General features: G+C 41.0%; 3 protein-coding genes across 5 annotated transcripts; 2 read left to right on the top strand and 1 right to left on the bottom strand.

Moving 5' to 3' along the window:
• The first annotated feature begins 78 nt into the window (after window positions 1-78).
• On the top strand, window positions 79-3,997 carry LOC105685506 (pre-rRNA-processing protein TSR1 homolog). 2 transcript variants are annotated; one of them, XM_012399656.3, is made up of 12 exons: window positions 79-334; window positions 492-762; window positions 963-1,209; window positions 1,308-1,511; window positions 1,652-1,891; window positions 1,966-2,137; window positions 2,216-2,443; window positions 2,540-2,763; window positions 2,914-3,177; window positions 3,280-3,390; window positions 3,456-3,663; window positions 3,730-3,997. In XM_012399656.3, the coding sequence occupies exons 1-12, from the start codon at window positions 223-225 to the stop codon at window positions 3,885-3,887; spliced, it is 2,439 nt and encodes an 812-aa protein (XP_012255079.2). In that variant the 5' UTR covers window positions 79-222; the 3' UTR covers window positions 3,888-3,997. The 2 variants fall into 2 exon arrangements, with proteins under 2 accessions (XP_012255079.2, XP_048507690.1); XM_048651733.1 differs by having other exon boundaries at window positions 3,259-3,390.
• Window positions 3,998-4,057: 60 nt separating this feature from the next.
• Window positions 4,058-10,908, bottom strand: LOC105685505 (E3 ubiquitin-protein ligase Bre1). 2 transcript variants are annotated; one of them, XM_048651731.1, is made up of 16 exons: window positions 10,772-10,908; window positions 9,343-9,505; window positions 8,908-9,094; window positions 8,636-8,824; window positions 8,377-8,498; window positions 7,957-8,193; window positions 7,700-7,825; window positions 7,408-7,581; window positions 7,068-7,325; window positions 6,801-6,932; window positions 6,418-6,689; window positions 6,107-6,260; window positions 5,873-6,010; window positions 5,086-5,470; window positions 4,813-4,907; window positions 4,058-4,626 (listed from the first exon to the last, which is right to left on the bottom strand). In XM_048651731.1, exons 1-16 carry the CDS (start codon window positions 10,825-10,827, stop codon window positions 4,345-4,347), a joined length of 2,970 nt encoding a protein of 989 aa, XP_048507688.1. In that variant the 5' UTR covers window positions 10,828-10,908; the 3' UTR covers window positions 4,058-4,344. The 2 variants fall into 2 exon arrangements, with proteins under 2 accessions (XP_048507688.1, XP_048507689.1); XM_048651732.1 differs by having other exon boundaries at window positions 5,086-5,488; window positions 5,897-6,010.
• LOC105685324 (tektin-1) lies at window positions 10,304-13,147 on the top strand. Its single transcript, XM_048651746.1, has 6 exons — window positions 10,304-10,810; window positions 10,969-11,501; window positions 11,582-11,854; window positions 11,981-12,203; window positions 12,331-12,549; window positions 12,847-13,147. Exons 2-6 carry the CDS (start codon window positions 11,092-11,094, stop codon window positions 12,982-12,984), a joined length of 1,263 nt encoding a protein of 420 aa, XP_048507703.1. The 5' UTR covers window positions 10,304-10,810; window positions 10,969-11,091; the 3' UTR covers window positions 12,985-13,147.
• Window positions 13,148-13,253: the final 106 nt, after the last annotated feature.

The following is a 13,253-nucleotide window of genomic DNA, read 5'->3' as shown; positions in this document are numbered from 1 at the left end:
GACCCCTAGACCCACGGACATATGAAATATTTCCTACATCCTTATATTTCCTATGCCGAGCCTAGAGACCACTGAAATCAACTCACTTACTTACTACCTATTTACACAACCACTAGGTTACCCAAGTCCGTGAGGTATTCATAGGTCCGATCGTTTTCATACAACCTCGTTCTCGGATTATTTGTCGCTGTTCATGTGCTCAAAATAACTGCTACCATTAATATGGGAATAGAGAAACAAGATAGACACCGTTCAGGTGTGTTTAAACAGTCGAACAAATTACACAAAACTGGCAGACACCGTAGCAAAGGAAGCATTGATAATGAAGTCAAAGGTATGTACGCGACTAACAATTTGTCCGACTTTACTCCGAAGAACGCTTTAATAGATCGAACGCTCACGTGTTTTGATACTCGTTCAACAATTTTTGCATCCTTGTGGGCATCAGCGAAGAAATCTTACTAATGGGTTTCATGTGCACGATCATTTAGGTAAAGTCGCTTCACAGTCAATGTTGAAACGAGCTTGCAGGGAATTGAGAAAGGAGGAACGCAGAAATCAGTCCCAGCAGATACGCAAAAAAAAACGCGAAGAGGTTCTAACAAAGAAGCGGAGTCTTGGTGGATCATTGGCAGCCCCCTTACTCGTTGCTGTAATTCCACTGAATCAGGATTTTGATCCCCAATCGGCCCTGTCTCTGCTAACTGGCACTGACGAAGCAGCAATCGTTTCAAAAAGCCCCACAGGCGTCATTCACATTGGGTATAAACAAATACAGTGTCCATGGTTAAGAACCAGAGGAAGCACGCTACGTTTATTACCAGTCTATAAATTAGTTGGCTTATGACGATGTGTCCCGCTTTTCTGAATAAGTCACTTCTGTCTAGATCTCGTACACCATATTAACAAACAAACCAGTTAATATTGGATTCACCCGCTGATGAGATCTCTTACATTTTCAGTATGCCAAGATTCAAACAGAGATTTTCGTTCATTTTCCCCTCACTGGGAGACACTTTTGCCAATTTGGACGCTGCTAAAATTGCGGATTCGATTTTATTCCTGGTTCCGGCCATTCGAAAATCCACAAGTGGATCAACGGACGCGCCTATTGATAACTGGGGAGAAGAAATCATGACCGCAATGATAGCCCAGGGTCTTCCTAGTGTCGTAGTAGCGGTTATGGATTTGGAAACCATCCATCCTAAGGTATTACGAATCATTATCCAAGTTTGGAAAAGGATTTTGTCCTTTGGCGCTAGAATGTTCACCTTTTGAAAATTTACATGTTTCATTTGTCTCAATAGAAATGGCATGATAGCAAGCAACAAGTGCAAAAGTTGATTTCCAAGTGGCTACCAGATGAAAAAGTTATGCCCCTAGAAAAAACGATAGATGCATTAAATGTCCTTAGACGCCTGGGATTGCAAAAGCGGAGGAGCCTGTCCTATAGAGATAACCGACCACATCTGCTAGCCGAAAATGTTACATTCAAAACTGGAGATCAAACCGTATGTACCGCTATCGATTGCCAATTGAGATCTTTGCCAACAGCCAGCACCTGTAATAACCCCTGCCATATGTTCATGAACAATGTTAGGTGTTGTCGAAACATTGTATATCAAGTTAAATCTTTGCCACTATTGAACAGATGTTAAAGGGCCACGGCACCTTGGAAGTAACTGGTTATTTACGCGGCTCACGAATGTCGGTAAATGGCCTAGTACACATACCTGGATTTGGAGAGTTTCAAATGTCACAAATCGATGCGCCACAAGACATTTATCCTTTGGAAAAAAAACGGACCAAAGATCTTTGTACAGCAAGTGATTTTGAGATGGGCAAAAATGCTGCGACACGAATTTTGGAACGAGTTGACTCAAACATACAGGTAGAAGCGGTATTTTTTCATATCTTCATTCATATATGCTGGCAATTATTTAAATCAAGTTTTTCCGGTCACAGGAATCTTTGCAGTCGGAGTATATACCTGATCCCTTGGATGCTGAACAAACCTGGCCAACCAGTGAAGAATTGGCAGATGCCGAAATTAAACTGACAAAAACGAAGGTTGTAAAGCTACTTCCCAAAGGAACTTCCTCTTATCAAGCAGCTTGGATACCCGATGTAGACGATGGTGGGTCTTTGATAATCATCGATATTTGTCTCTGTTGCTCGATATGTCATTTTTGACGTAAATTACAAATCTCTACAGAAGAATTAAATCAAGGATCGGAATCTGGGTCTGATGAGGGAAGCGATGAAGGAATGGCAGTTGATGCAGAGCAGCCAACCTCGATGTATGAGCTTAGCGAAAATGAATCTGGAGATGAGAACGACTACGAAACCATGACAATCTCTTCCGACGCTGCACTTGACGACCAACGATATGATCAACAGATGGACATGCAAGAAGAACGTCAAGCTATTATCAAATTCAAAGGTTGATCAATTACTTACATCTCGCAATCAAAGAAACTGCTTGAGATATAGCGACGAATGTCATTAAATTAAATATATGACATGTGCTTGTATGTAGAAGCGAAATTGGACGCCCTGTTTCCCGATGAAAAGGACACACCCCAAAACGTACCAGCCAGAGAATATTTCGCGAAATACCGAGGCCTGGAATCATTCAGAACAAGTCCTTGGGATCCCAAGGAAAACCTACCGGCCGACTACGCAAGAATCTTCCAGTTTGAGAATTTTGATCGCACGCGGAAACGTATATTGAAGAAGAGTTGGAACGAGTGCGGACCAACGGTGAGATCAACGATCATCCTTCATGTCACAAGGCGGCGTCTGCTTAATTTAATTACACCTCGGTTGCATTTATCCGCTGTAGTAGTGACTCAGACTCGGACGAGTCATGCCGACTGTGCAAGGCCATTATCAATAGAATTAATGTTACAGCCCGGCTGGTACATAACTATACATGTTACCGAGGTGAACCAGGATCTCTACAAGGCTTACATCACCAAAGTGGAGCAACCACTGATACTGTTTGGCTTACTGCCGCATGAACATAAGATGTCCGTTCTGAATGTTGTCTTAAAGCGCACGACCAATAATAGCAAAGCTATTGAATCCAAGACGAGATTACTGTTCCAATGCGGATTCAGAAAGTTCTATGCTTTGCCAATTTTCAGTCAGCATACTAATGGCAGTAAACATAAGGTAAAAACCAATGTACTGACGACCGGTTTGAATAAGGAAGAACCCTGGCGACGTCTATCAATCGTATGAGGTTCGTAAAAGAAAGCTGCTATCGTTTTTCAGTACGAACGATACTTTCATCCTGGAAGTACGGTGGTTGCGAGTATGTACGCGCCAGTAACATTCCCACCCTGTCCAGTTATGTGTTACATCGAAAATCAAGCCGGCGATCTGGTAAGTCACCCTCTTACCAGAGCAGAGGACAAACATTCTATTTTCCATTGAATGGCATGTTCTAGGAACTGATTGCGACGGGAAGCGTGCTTTCGGTGAATCCGGATAGACTAGTGATTAAAAGAGTTGTTCTTAGTGGGTATCCTTTCAAAATTCACAAGCGATCAGCCGTTGTGCGGTTTATGTTTTTCAATCGAGAGGATATCAATTGGTTCAAACCTGTACAGCTGCGTACTAAGCACGGTCGTCGAGGTCACATCAAAGAGCCGCTAGGTTTGTCTCTTCGCATTGCACTATTGTATATTTCATCGTGCTATTTTACACTGTGTCAAATTACAGGTACACACGGGCATATGAAGTGTGTATTCGACGGGCAGTTAAAATCTCAAGACACTGTTCTGATGAATTTGTACAAAAGGGTATTCCCGACATGGACCTACGACCCGTACGTACTCGCAACGCCTACCAAACAAACCGATGACATCGAGATGGCCTGATTCATCGGTTCGAACCTGTTGTTCCCAATTCATAACTTGTCTACCATTTTTATTCACCCCCGATTGTTCTGATACATATTTTAGTACAAAATAAAAAAACATCTAAAATAGGAAATGTTTTTTTTTTCTGAACCAATTTGACTCAAGATTAGAGTGAGGAAAACTTGCTGTAAATTAAAATGTAATTTATTTGCGTTTCATAAACTTTTTCCTCACATGGCGGTCAAGAATTGTATCAGACTACGTCGGCTTCTATCTGCATCCGGAATACCAACAGGAATAGTTTGGAAGTATTACGAGAGTACTGGTATAATCGATGAATAGCAGTTTACGGTATTACATTGAAAAATGTTAAGTGAGAAATCCAAGTTCAGTTACGAGCAAATGCCTTCTTCGGCCTCGTCAGAACCAAGTGAACGATGCATCACCAGGAAATGTTAGTCGATCGACCAGTTCTTCATGTCGATAGGTAGAGTCGGTGATAGTCATTAGCACCAAACGCACAATTACACTTCGGACACTTACGTTGACGTGTTTCATAACGTGTACGCAAACAGTCCCAACAAAAAACATGAAAACACTTTGTAAGCACAGCGTCTTTGCGCTTAACTTTACACGACGGACAAGTCAGAGTTTCCTTGTACTCCCGTAACTCTTCGGCCATCACCTCGTCCAATGTCTCTGCCAGCTCAATTTTCTTCATTCTTTCCACTTTTCTTCGTAACTGTGCAATTTCTTCCTGAAATATTAATTAGAAAGGAGAAATAAATTCGTATAATTTTTGAACGCAAAAGTATAGAAAGTAACTTTTGTCCGATACAGAGCAAATCATATACATGTTATGGGAAACACTGTCATCACTTGTTCAAGAACATACTTATAGGAACGTACATACATAAGTAGTTGTAGATAATGAGCATATCACCTGTAATCTTTTCGTTTTATATGCCTCCGCTTCCAAGGAGCTAGTTTTTTCCGCCACAACCTGCTGTGCCTCCTTCATTTGCGAATGATACTTTTCTGAAAAATAATAGATGACTTTACAGAATAGATAAGGGAGAGGTGGAGATAGATGAAAACCGGTAAAAAAAGTTTGGTGCCGCTGGTGCGGCTCAAAATATGAATCTGGGGATGACCGATTTCTAGAACTTGTTCATTTGAAAAATGACTGCTGGGCGACATGGTGTTAGTGACTAACCAAGATGCAGCTTCAGATCTGCAGCAGACTGAGCACTCTCTATGGCTTTCCGTTTGTGCATTTCCATTGCTTGTTGTCTCAGTGCCAATTCCTTTTCAACTGTTGCAAGCGAATTTTGTAATAGTCGTTCCTTCTCTTCTAGTTTCCTGACAACCACATTGGCAGCTTCAACCTGAGTGGTCAACGTGATCACCTGTTCCTTAAGAACATCCTTTTCCTCCCTGGCCAGCTTGTGGAGCTGATTACTCTTTATCCGCTCGGTCATCAGTTTGAAGTTAGCATCATCCTTCTCCCGTAATTGCTGAATGAGCCTTGAATTTTGTTCCTGCATGTCCTCAAATGCCTGCCCAGTGACTTCCATTTCATTCAGAAGGGCCTCCTCCTCCTGCAGCCAGACGCAATTCTGTTCAGCGTTACATCTCCGTTCTATCCTATCCCCGTAGCAAAACTATCACTACGAACATGCACAGCCATTATCTGCATAAGCAAAACTACATTTCCGTACCGTATCATTTCTAGCGCGCTCGAATCTTGATATTTATCTCACATTTAATTTAATTTAACGACAATAGGAAAAGTCTTGCATGGCATTACTATTGCCATCACCCTAATTCTGGAAAAGTTGAGGAATCTCCAAGATGGACAAATATTATGAGGAAATAAATATTGTTGAAAAAATTATTGTTGTATAAAAAAACTGTCAGTTTACTCATGTTAGTTGGCAACGCTCTGTATGATTCTAGTAAAAGATGCAGATTAGTGGCAATGCATGCAATAAATGACTTACGTAAAGCGTGGAAATGTGATCTACCTGTTTCTGCGAGGCTACCTGTCTTTGTAAAGTGTACGCCTGCTCTTCCAGCTTTTTTATCTTCAATTGCGCATCCTCGTCAGCTAGCTTTTTACGTTCCTCACGTTTGCTCTCCTGATAATTGTACATACGAATTAGTGACCTGGTCATCCATGCACCCACCTAACAGAAGTTGTGAAAAGTTATCGGGACATCATTCAATAACATTACCTGTATTTTCTTAATCTGTTGACGTAAATCTTCAACCTCCGCCCGTGTTTTACGCTCAGCAGCCATTAGTTGCACTTTGTCGCGTTGTTCTTTCCCAACACCCTTATACATGTCCAGTAATAGCTTCATCTCTTTCATCTCGTTTACTGCTTTCCTACAAAATTTCATCACGTTTTTCATTGAACGTACAAGTTTCCCTGATAAAAAAAAAAGTCGAAAGTCGAGGGCTTGCGGTCAGTCTTTGAAATGACACTTGGATATTGACAGAAGCAAATCGAACGAAGATTGCGAATTGATCTGGCGATACGCACTTGAGTTGAGCCTTGAGATCCCTGACCAATTCCGAGTCAGCTAATTTCGTTTCCTTAGATCGATGACCGAGATCGCGATGTTCCGTTTTGATAGCTTCCTTTTTTATATCTTTCTCTCTCTTAATGTCTTTTTCCTTCCTGAGGGTCGGTGATGCAAGGAGCAGCGAGTCGGGTGTCCCCTTACTACACTCTCCCTCGCCAACTTCGACAGTTTCAATTTCTTCATCAGCTCCACTCTCCCTCTTGATAGTGACCCCACACTCCTCTTTGATCTAAATCATATGTCAAAACAGGTATGACGATGTTAAGTGTTGAAGGTATCTGATATCTGGTGATATCTGGTAGAATGAAATTCAATTGACGATAAGATAAATTGTACATACCTGAGTAGAACCTGATAGAGAGCTCGATGTATCCTCCTCCTTTCCACTACAATCGGAACTGCTGCCTTCTTTGTTTTCTTGGGCTACTTGTTGACCCAATCTATTTGTTGCTTCTTCCACTTCTTTCTTAAGCTGCGCAGGTCATTAGTTGTATAATGAATCAAAGAAAACAGTTATGAATGAGAATTTTCATTATCATACAACGGTTAACGGATTAAACAGTTCAGTATGCGAACAAGCTAGAATATTGACAAGGAATATTGTTACCCTTGGTATCTCCGCAGAGGCTTCCTTGTATTTCCGCTTATACCGGTGTACTTCTCCCTTCAGTTGCTGATTATGATTCTGTAAGGAAGTGATCAGATGTCGCATCTCTCTGTTGATCGGTCCTGTCTGTTCGTTGGCAGCCAAATTCTGTTCAAACTCTATACGCAGCATTTCGTATTCTTTCCGAAGCTGAGCGAGTACATCCTCAAGCTGAATACACTCTCCGCGCAATTTCTTCTGAGCCATTAGCTCTTCACTCTGTAACCAATGATTGCTAATCTTATCATACCTCCAGAAAATATTTCATACACTTATGAGCGGTGTTAACAAGTCTCCTTGCCTCCATCATCTCTATGTGACGAAGATGCGCGTTTTTACTGGACTGAAGCTGTTGCCGAGCGTCGTCTAGCTGAGTCTTCAATTGCATAGACTCATTATACAGGACAGAGAACTGCGACTGGAGACACTTGTATTCAGTTGTTTCAACGATGACTGATTCTGGCAGCTGGCGAATCTGCGACACAAATGAACAGCAATCTTTGTCATCAGATTTGCATCACTATGCACTTAAGACTAAAGGTAGTCAACTTGAAGGAAGGTTTTGATATTAAAACGCTATGATCACTACTGACATCCATTTTCAATTTTTCCACATCTTTGAGCGCGTCCCTGTGCTGTTGGTGAAGCTTATCCAATTCTTGCAGTCTATTGTTCGCGAGCTCGCGTGTTTCTTCTAGTTCACGCTGTAGGTCTTCAACCTAAAATACATCAAGATCCATTAGTAAAAATTTAAGTCATCAAATTCCGGCATAATTTGAAACAATTGAGAAATAGGTTGGTACCACATAAACATCAAATCATTTTTTCAAAATGTAATCTCTGTGGTTACCTTTGTCTGGGAGACACTGGAAGCAACCAATGTACTGGGTTTGTTTGATCCTTTCTCATCGGTGCCGTGTATTTGCTGGAATGCCTTTAACTTTTCAATGGCTTCCCCAAGATGATGCTCCAACTTGTCGTTTCTAGAGCGTACCTTATTCAACTCATATTGCAAATCATCAACTTGATTGCGTAATTCGGCAGCAAGGGTATCTTTGCCTGTTATAGTATCTTGCAGCTCGGACATCTGCGTAGAATAAATAATGGAAATATCAGCTCAGAGAGATGCGAACAATCAAAAGGGGGTGAGTCTACGTGACCTCTACTAGTTGTTCAATCATTACTATTATTCCAGTGATCGCAAAGAACATTTTTCCTAGACACCCGCAAGTTTATTGCACTGATATGCTTCTATTATTGTATGATATACCTTAAGTGAAATGGTGTGATACTTTTCATGGAGTTGTATGTTAATCGCTTGTAAATTTCGGTTCTCCATCTGAATTTCCGCATTGGCTTTTTTAACAACGTCATCGATATTTGGAACCTCCTCTGCAGACAAAAAAAAAATTACCTACTCTGTAAGTAAACAGGACCCGAAAGAAATTGCAAGCATAACTTATTTGCGGGAAGAGCTTAAATTTCTTGCTAATGCTCCAGAGATTTGACCAATTTTGCCATAATCTTACCACCCTCAGATTCGCCTTTCAAAGCTAGTGTAATTTTTTCATTTCTCTGAGAGAGCCGATCAAACGCTTGGACAACTTTGGAAACTGCTCGCTTAGACACTTGGACACGGTTCGCTAGCTTATCGTCAAGCTCTTCTTTGTCCCATGAGGACAACTGCATTAGGAATGAAGTTGTCGCCTCACTTTCATCTAGTATCAAGCAGAGACAAAGGCATTAATCATTGACATTAATTCAATGGACAAACAAGTCAGATCCACAAATATAATTCTACTTTTATTTTCAGACTCATCTGCTGTTTCAGCATCAAATCTTTGGAGGAGAACCCTTATATCTTCATTGAGTTGGTTCCAATACCGATTGACTACATTCAATACAGCGTCATCTTGAGTTTGCCTCTTTTCCAACTGTTCAATCCTTTGACGTAACTCCGCTTCCATTCGATGCCGTTGTTCCAACCTCTAAAACGTCAATATTGTCAACGTCACAAGATAGACCATGGTCTAATTAATTGATCAGCTTGAGAAAAAGGCTGAGAAAAAGGCTGTTGAAAACTCTCATAACTCTGGGGCAACTAGATTGATCAAAGGTAGTACAAATTTCTACTGATGACACAGAAGTGTCCACAAGTGTTTTGAACGGCCAAGTAAAAACATTCAACTTGTCAGAGAATAGGGATTTAGTTAGTCGACGTTTCTTCAGATTGTACCTGCGCTAATTTCTTGTTCTGGAATTGCAGAACCTTCATGTCCATTTCCTCCAGCGTAGAGATTGGCCCTATTAAAATCGGTTCAAATTGAACTTTTTTTATAGGGGGCTGAGAACCCGGATCTCCAGTATCGGCGGATCGTTTAGACATTCTGCTGGTGTTTCTGGAGAAAATAAAATAAGAACAAAATCCAAATAGACATACATTCAACAAGTGGAATAAGGAAGATAAGTTGAAAGAAGAGGCATTAGTAATGAGTTCGGAAAAAAAGCAGTGTTTGAGTAATGAATTGATACACTAACCAGTTGGTAGTTATTGATCTGGTTGCATTGATCTTGCGCCAGCCAATTAATTACAGAGCAGTTAATAGAACTGTGTACCTCGTAGACGTCGCCGAACGCCTCTGGTCTTCTGAAACACCAGCTAACTACTTTCTGACTGACATTTATAATGCTACATTAGCCTTTCTGGCTCGTGATGTACGGGCTGTGTACGCGTCGATGTTTGAATAGGTCTTAACCTCGTAGAACAGCTAAATGCCGGTAAAAATATCTACATTTCGCTCAATTCCGATTTGAGAAAAAAGTATCGAAATGAAATGGTAGCAGAATAGCGAGCAGATTGAAGGGATTGATAGAGTTGAATGAAGCTTGGGCAGCAGCGGTGATCCACAAAGAAGTTTCACTGGGTTTCAGATTTTCACTGTGCGTTACGTACGTACGTACGTACGTTACGTACAATATGTACGTAAATATATATACTCCGCGGGAATATTTGCTAGCGACTGTAGTAGATTACTTAGAGATTGAGTGAGACTACCCCATGATACAGTATACTATTGATAGTGTACTCTCTCTACCATACTCTCCACCCTCCATTAGTATACATAGTACGTACGTACACGATAGCGCAGTGTAGAACGATCACGAATTCCATGGAGGGTAGAGGCGTGTAGAGGTGAGGAAATCACTATTCGTAGTAGATATACCCATGTTACTAAATGGAACTACGTGGAACTAAAATCCCCGCAAAAGTATTGACCGACCCCAAATATTCGAGGAAAACCACAAAATTAACGACTACTGCCTCCGATTTCCGAGGAAAACCGAAGAATCCCGACCGCTTCCGAGCGTTTGTGGGAAACCACAAAAGTAACGACGACTGCCTCCGAGGCGACGAAATTTTAAAAAATTTGGCAAAATTGGAAAAAAATCAGAAAGGATTAGAAAAAAATTAGAAAAAAATGGGAACTAATCTGGGATGGTGTTACATTGGTAGCATATCATTTAGTCACGTCCAGGTCCTTCGGGAGATGCCCTGATGGAAAAATTAAATCAAAAATCGAAAAGAATGAGAAGAAACAGCGAATAATCCTGGAATAGTGTAGGTGGGTCGCATTTGTTGGCACTTTGATGGTGCTCTCGTTCACCTTGACGTATGCGGCTTCACGTACAAATGACGTTTGCAGGTAATTCTTCGGATCATGGAAAATTGACAGAATTGAAATATTCGAACGAATCAACGAACATTGACGGAATTTACAGCGTTGTCACGGCGATTCGTTCAGGATAAACAATTCTGCACAAACGCATCACTACGGTAACCAATAATGAAATATTATCCCAGAGAGTGGCTGGTTCTGACTACCGCTACAAACCGGGAAATACAGCTCTACAAGGATACAGAGACAGTGGGTTGAAATCGAGAATCCTGTGATTTGGTACAGAACAGAGGTAATGGAGAATCCCGATGCACTACATGGCTACTAAAACTGAATCAAGACTGCAAATGAATCGGGCGACTGCCGTTGTACCACCGCCACCACAACGTTTCACGCTAGACGAGTGGTACCGTAGTAACAGATTCAAGTATCGTTGCTCTGAAGCACAACAACAACTTGCCGACCGATTGCTTGCCGAATCTGATCGCGTTTACGTACTTACTGCTGAAAGTGCCGAGGCTAATAAGAAGGAGGTGGATCATCGTCTGGATGAAAAGCTAGAGGATATAAAATTTCGGAAGGATGAGCTTCTACGCGTTAGAAAAGAAGTTCTTTTGGAGGTGGATGCACTCTGCGTATTCAAAGAACGCCTGACCGATGCTCTCTTCTCCGTGAAGAAAAGTGCTCTCATTATTTGTCACAAATGCCTTATGGCCCGGTAGGTACATAGATATCTCTGATATAATTGAATAAGAAAACTATGCCTGGCTGCTAAACTTATTGCTTATTGAATGTTAGTGAACGCCGCTTGGGCATCGATCTTGTCCACGACAATGTTGAGCGAGAATTGCGTCAAGAGTGCGAGGTGATCAAGGGTATAGAGAATCTGTTGGTGTGTACCACCGAGCAGGCTCATGAACAAATTCGCAGACTCAAGGCCACCATATATTACATGGATAAAGATCTCGAAGATAAAGAAAACAATCTACAAATTGATCGTCACAATCTTACTCTGAAAGAGAACAGCTTCAACCTGAGTCTGTATCACGGCAGAACAAGACTCGATCCAGCGTACGCATAGTTGCACTCTAAATTGGACTAATTTCACCAACTAATATTTGAATTTCACATCTCTGGCAAAACAAATTGTAGTGTTTCTTGCTGTTGAGATTAATCAATCAACGTCTTGCATTTCAGAACTATTAGCCTACGTGAATGGGTAATGCAGACAAACAACAACATTGTCACAGCCTCTAAAGAAGTAAATGGTGCACGACAGATGCGAAACTACATTGATACTGTACTTAAACAAATTGTCGATGACCTTAGTTTGCAAAAGAAAGCAACAGATCAAGCATTTCAAAAGCGTATTGAGGAAACTAGATCAGCAAAGATCAAATTGGAATTGCAACATTCAGAGGTTTGTCTTGGCTCGTTACAATGACTTCCACCTCTCCACCTTTTCTTTGATAAATATTTTTTGAGCTACAAAACTCCCAAATCTTAGACCAACTAGCCCGATATGTGTAGTAAAACGTGGCTTACAGATTATGCGGCAGGCTAATGTGATGACTCGCGATTTGACGCGTTTGGAGAAGGGTATTGCTGAAAAGGAGAGGTATATGGCTTTGGCTCATACCCGGCTTGGTAATCGCTGTCAAAGGCCTGGCTTAGAGTTGACTCGTGATACTGTAGAGACATGTCTTGTTCGAGAGGTTCATGACCTGCGCTCTACAGTATGTTTATTACAACAGATGTTCAATGAGGTAAAATCTATGTGTTGTGTCGCTAAATGTACATTAAGAAATTGAAGCTAGGTCTGGGTCAAGTTCATTAGGAAGGACCAACCAGGTTTGAAAAAATCTTGCCGTTTCTGATTCATGGAGCCGCTTGTGAAATGTCAATAACAAACAAGTGTGATGCTAGGAGTTCAAAATCTTTCCCCTGACCTCACCGTCTCTTGTCTAGCACAGCTCTGAGAAATAAATTGTACCGTTTGTGTTCCATAAAATCTGAAATCTATACTATTGGTACTTACTTAGGTGTTTATCTCAAAATTCCAGGTACAATCATCACTCCGTTACCTGCTGAAGACGCAGATCCAGTTGGAGGAGGACATTAATATAAAAGCAAATACCTTGAAAATTGACGAAGTAGAGTGTGTTACACTACGGCACGCCATGGATTATCATGCTTACTAAACATCTTGCTTATCATAACACTATATTCTAGCGAATCTATAATGTTCTAGTAGTTCAAGATTCCGCCTTATTAGGATTTTTTTCAATATTCGTTTGCATTACAATGTAAATGTAAGGAAATTGTGAGTCTCGAGGTTTTTCAATAATATCTCCATTACAAATCTTTCCGCGTAATTTCCCCAAAGTTACCAAGCTGTCTATTGGTTGAAAACTAGAAAATCTCATATTGCGGTTATCGCATAGGCTATGCATACATATATGTACATGCA

The sequence above is a fragment of the Athalia rosae genome, chromosome 3, assembly GCF_917208135.1.
Source record: "Athalia rosae chromosome 3, iyAthRosa1.1, whole genome shotgun sequence".
In the NCBI taxonomy this organism is placed as follows: Eukaryota; Metazoa; Arthropoda; class Insecta; order Hymenoptera; family Athaliidae; genus Athalia; species Athalia rosae.
This window is presented reverse-complemented; position numbering and strand designations above follow the sequence as displayed.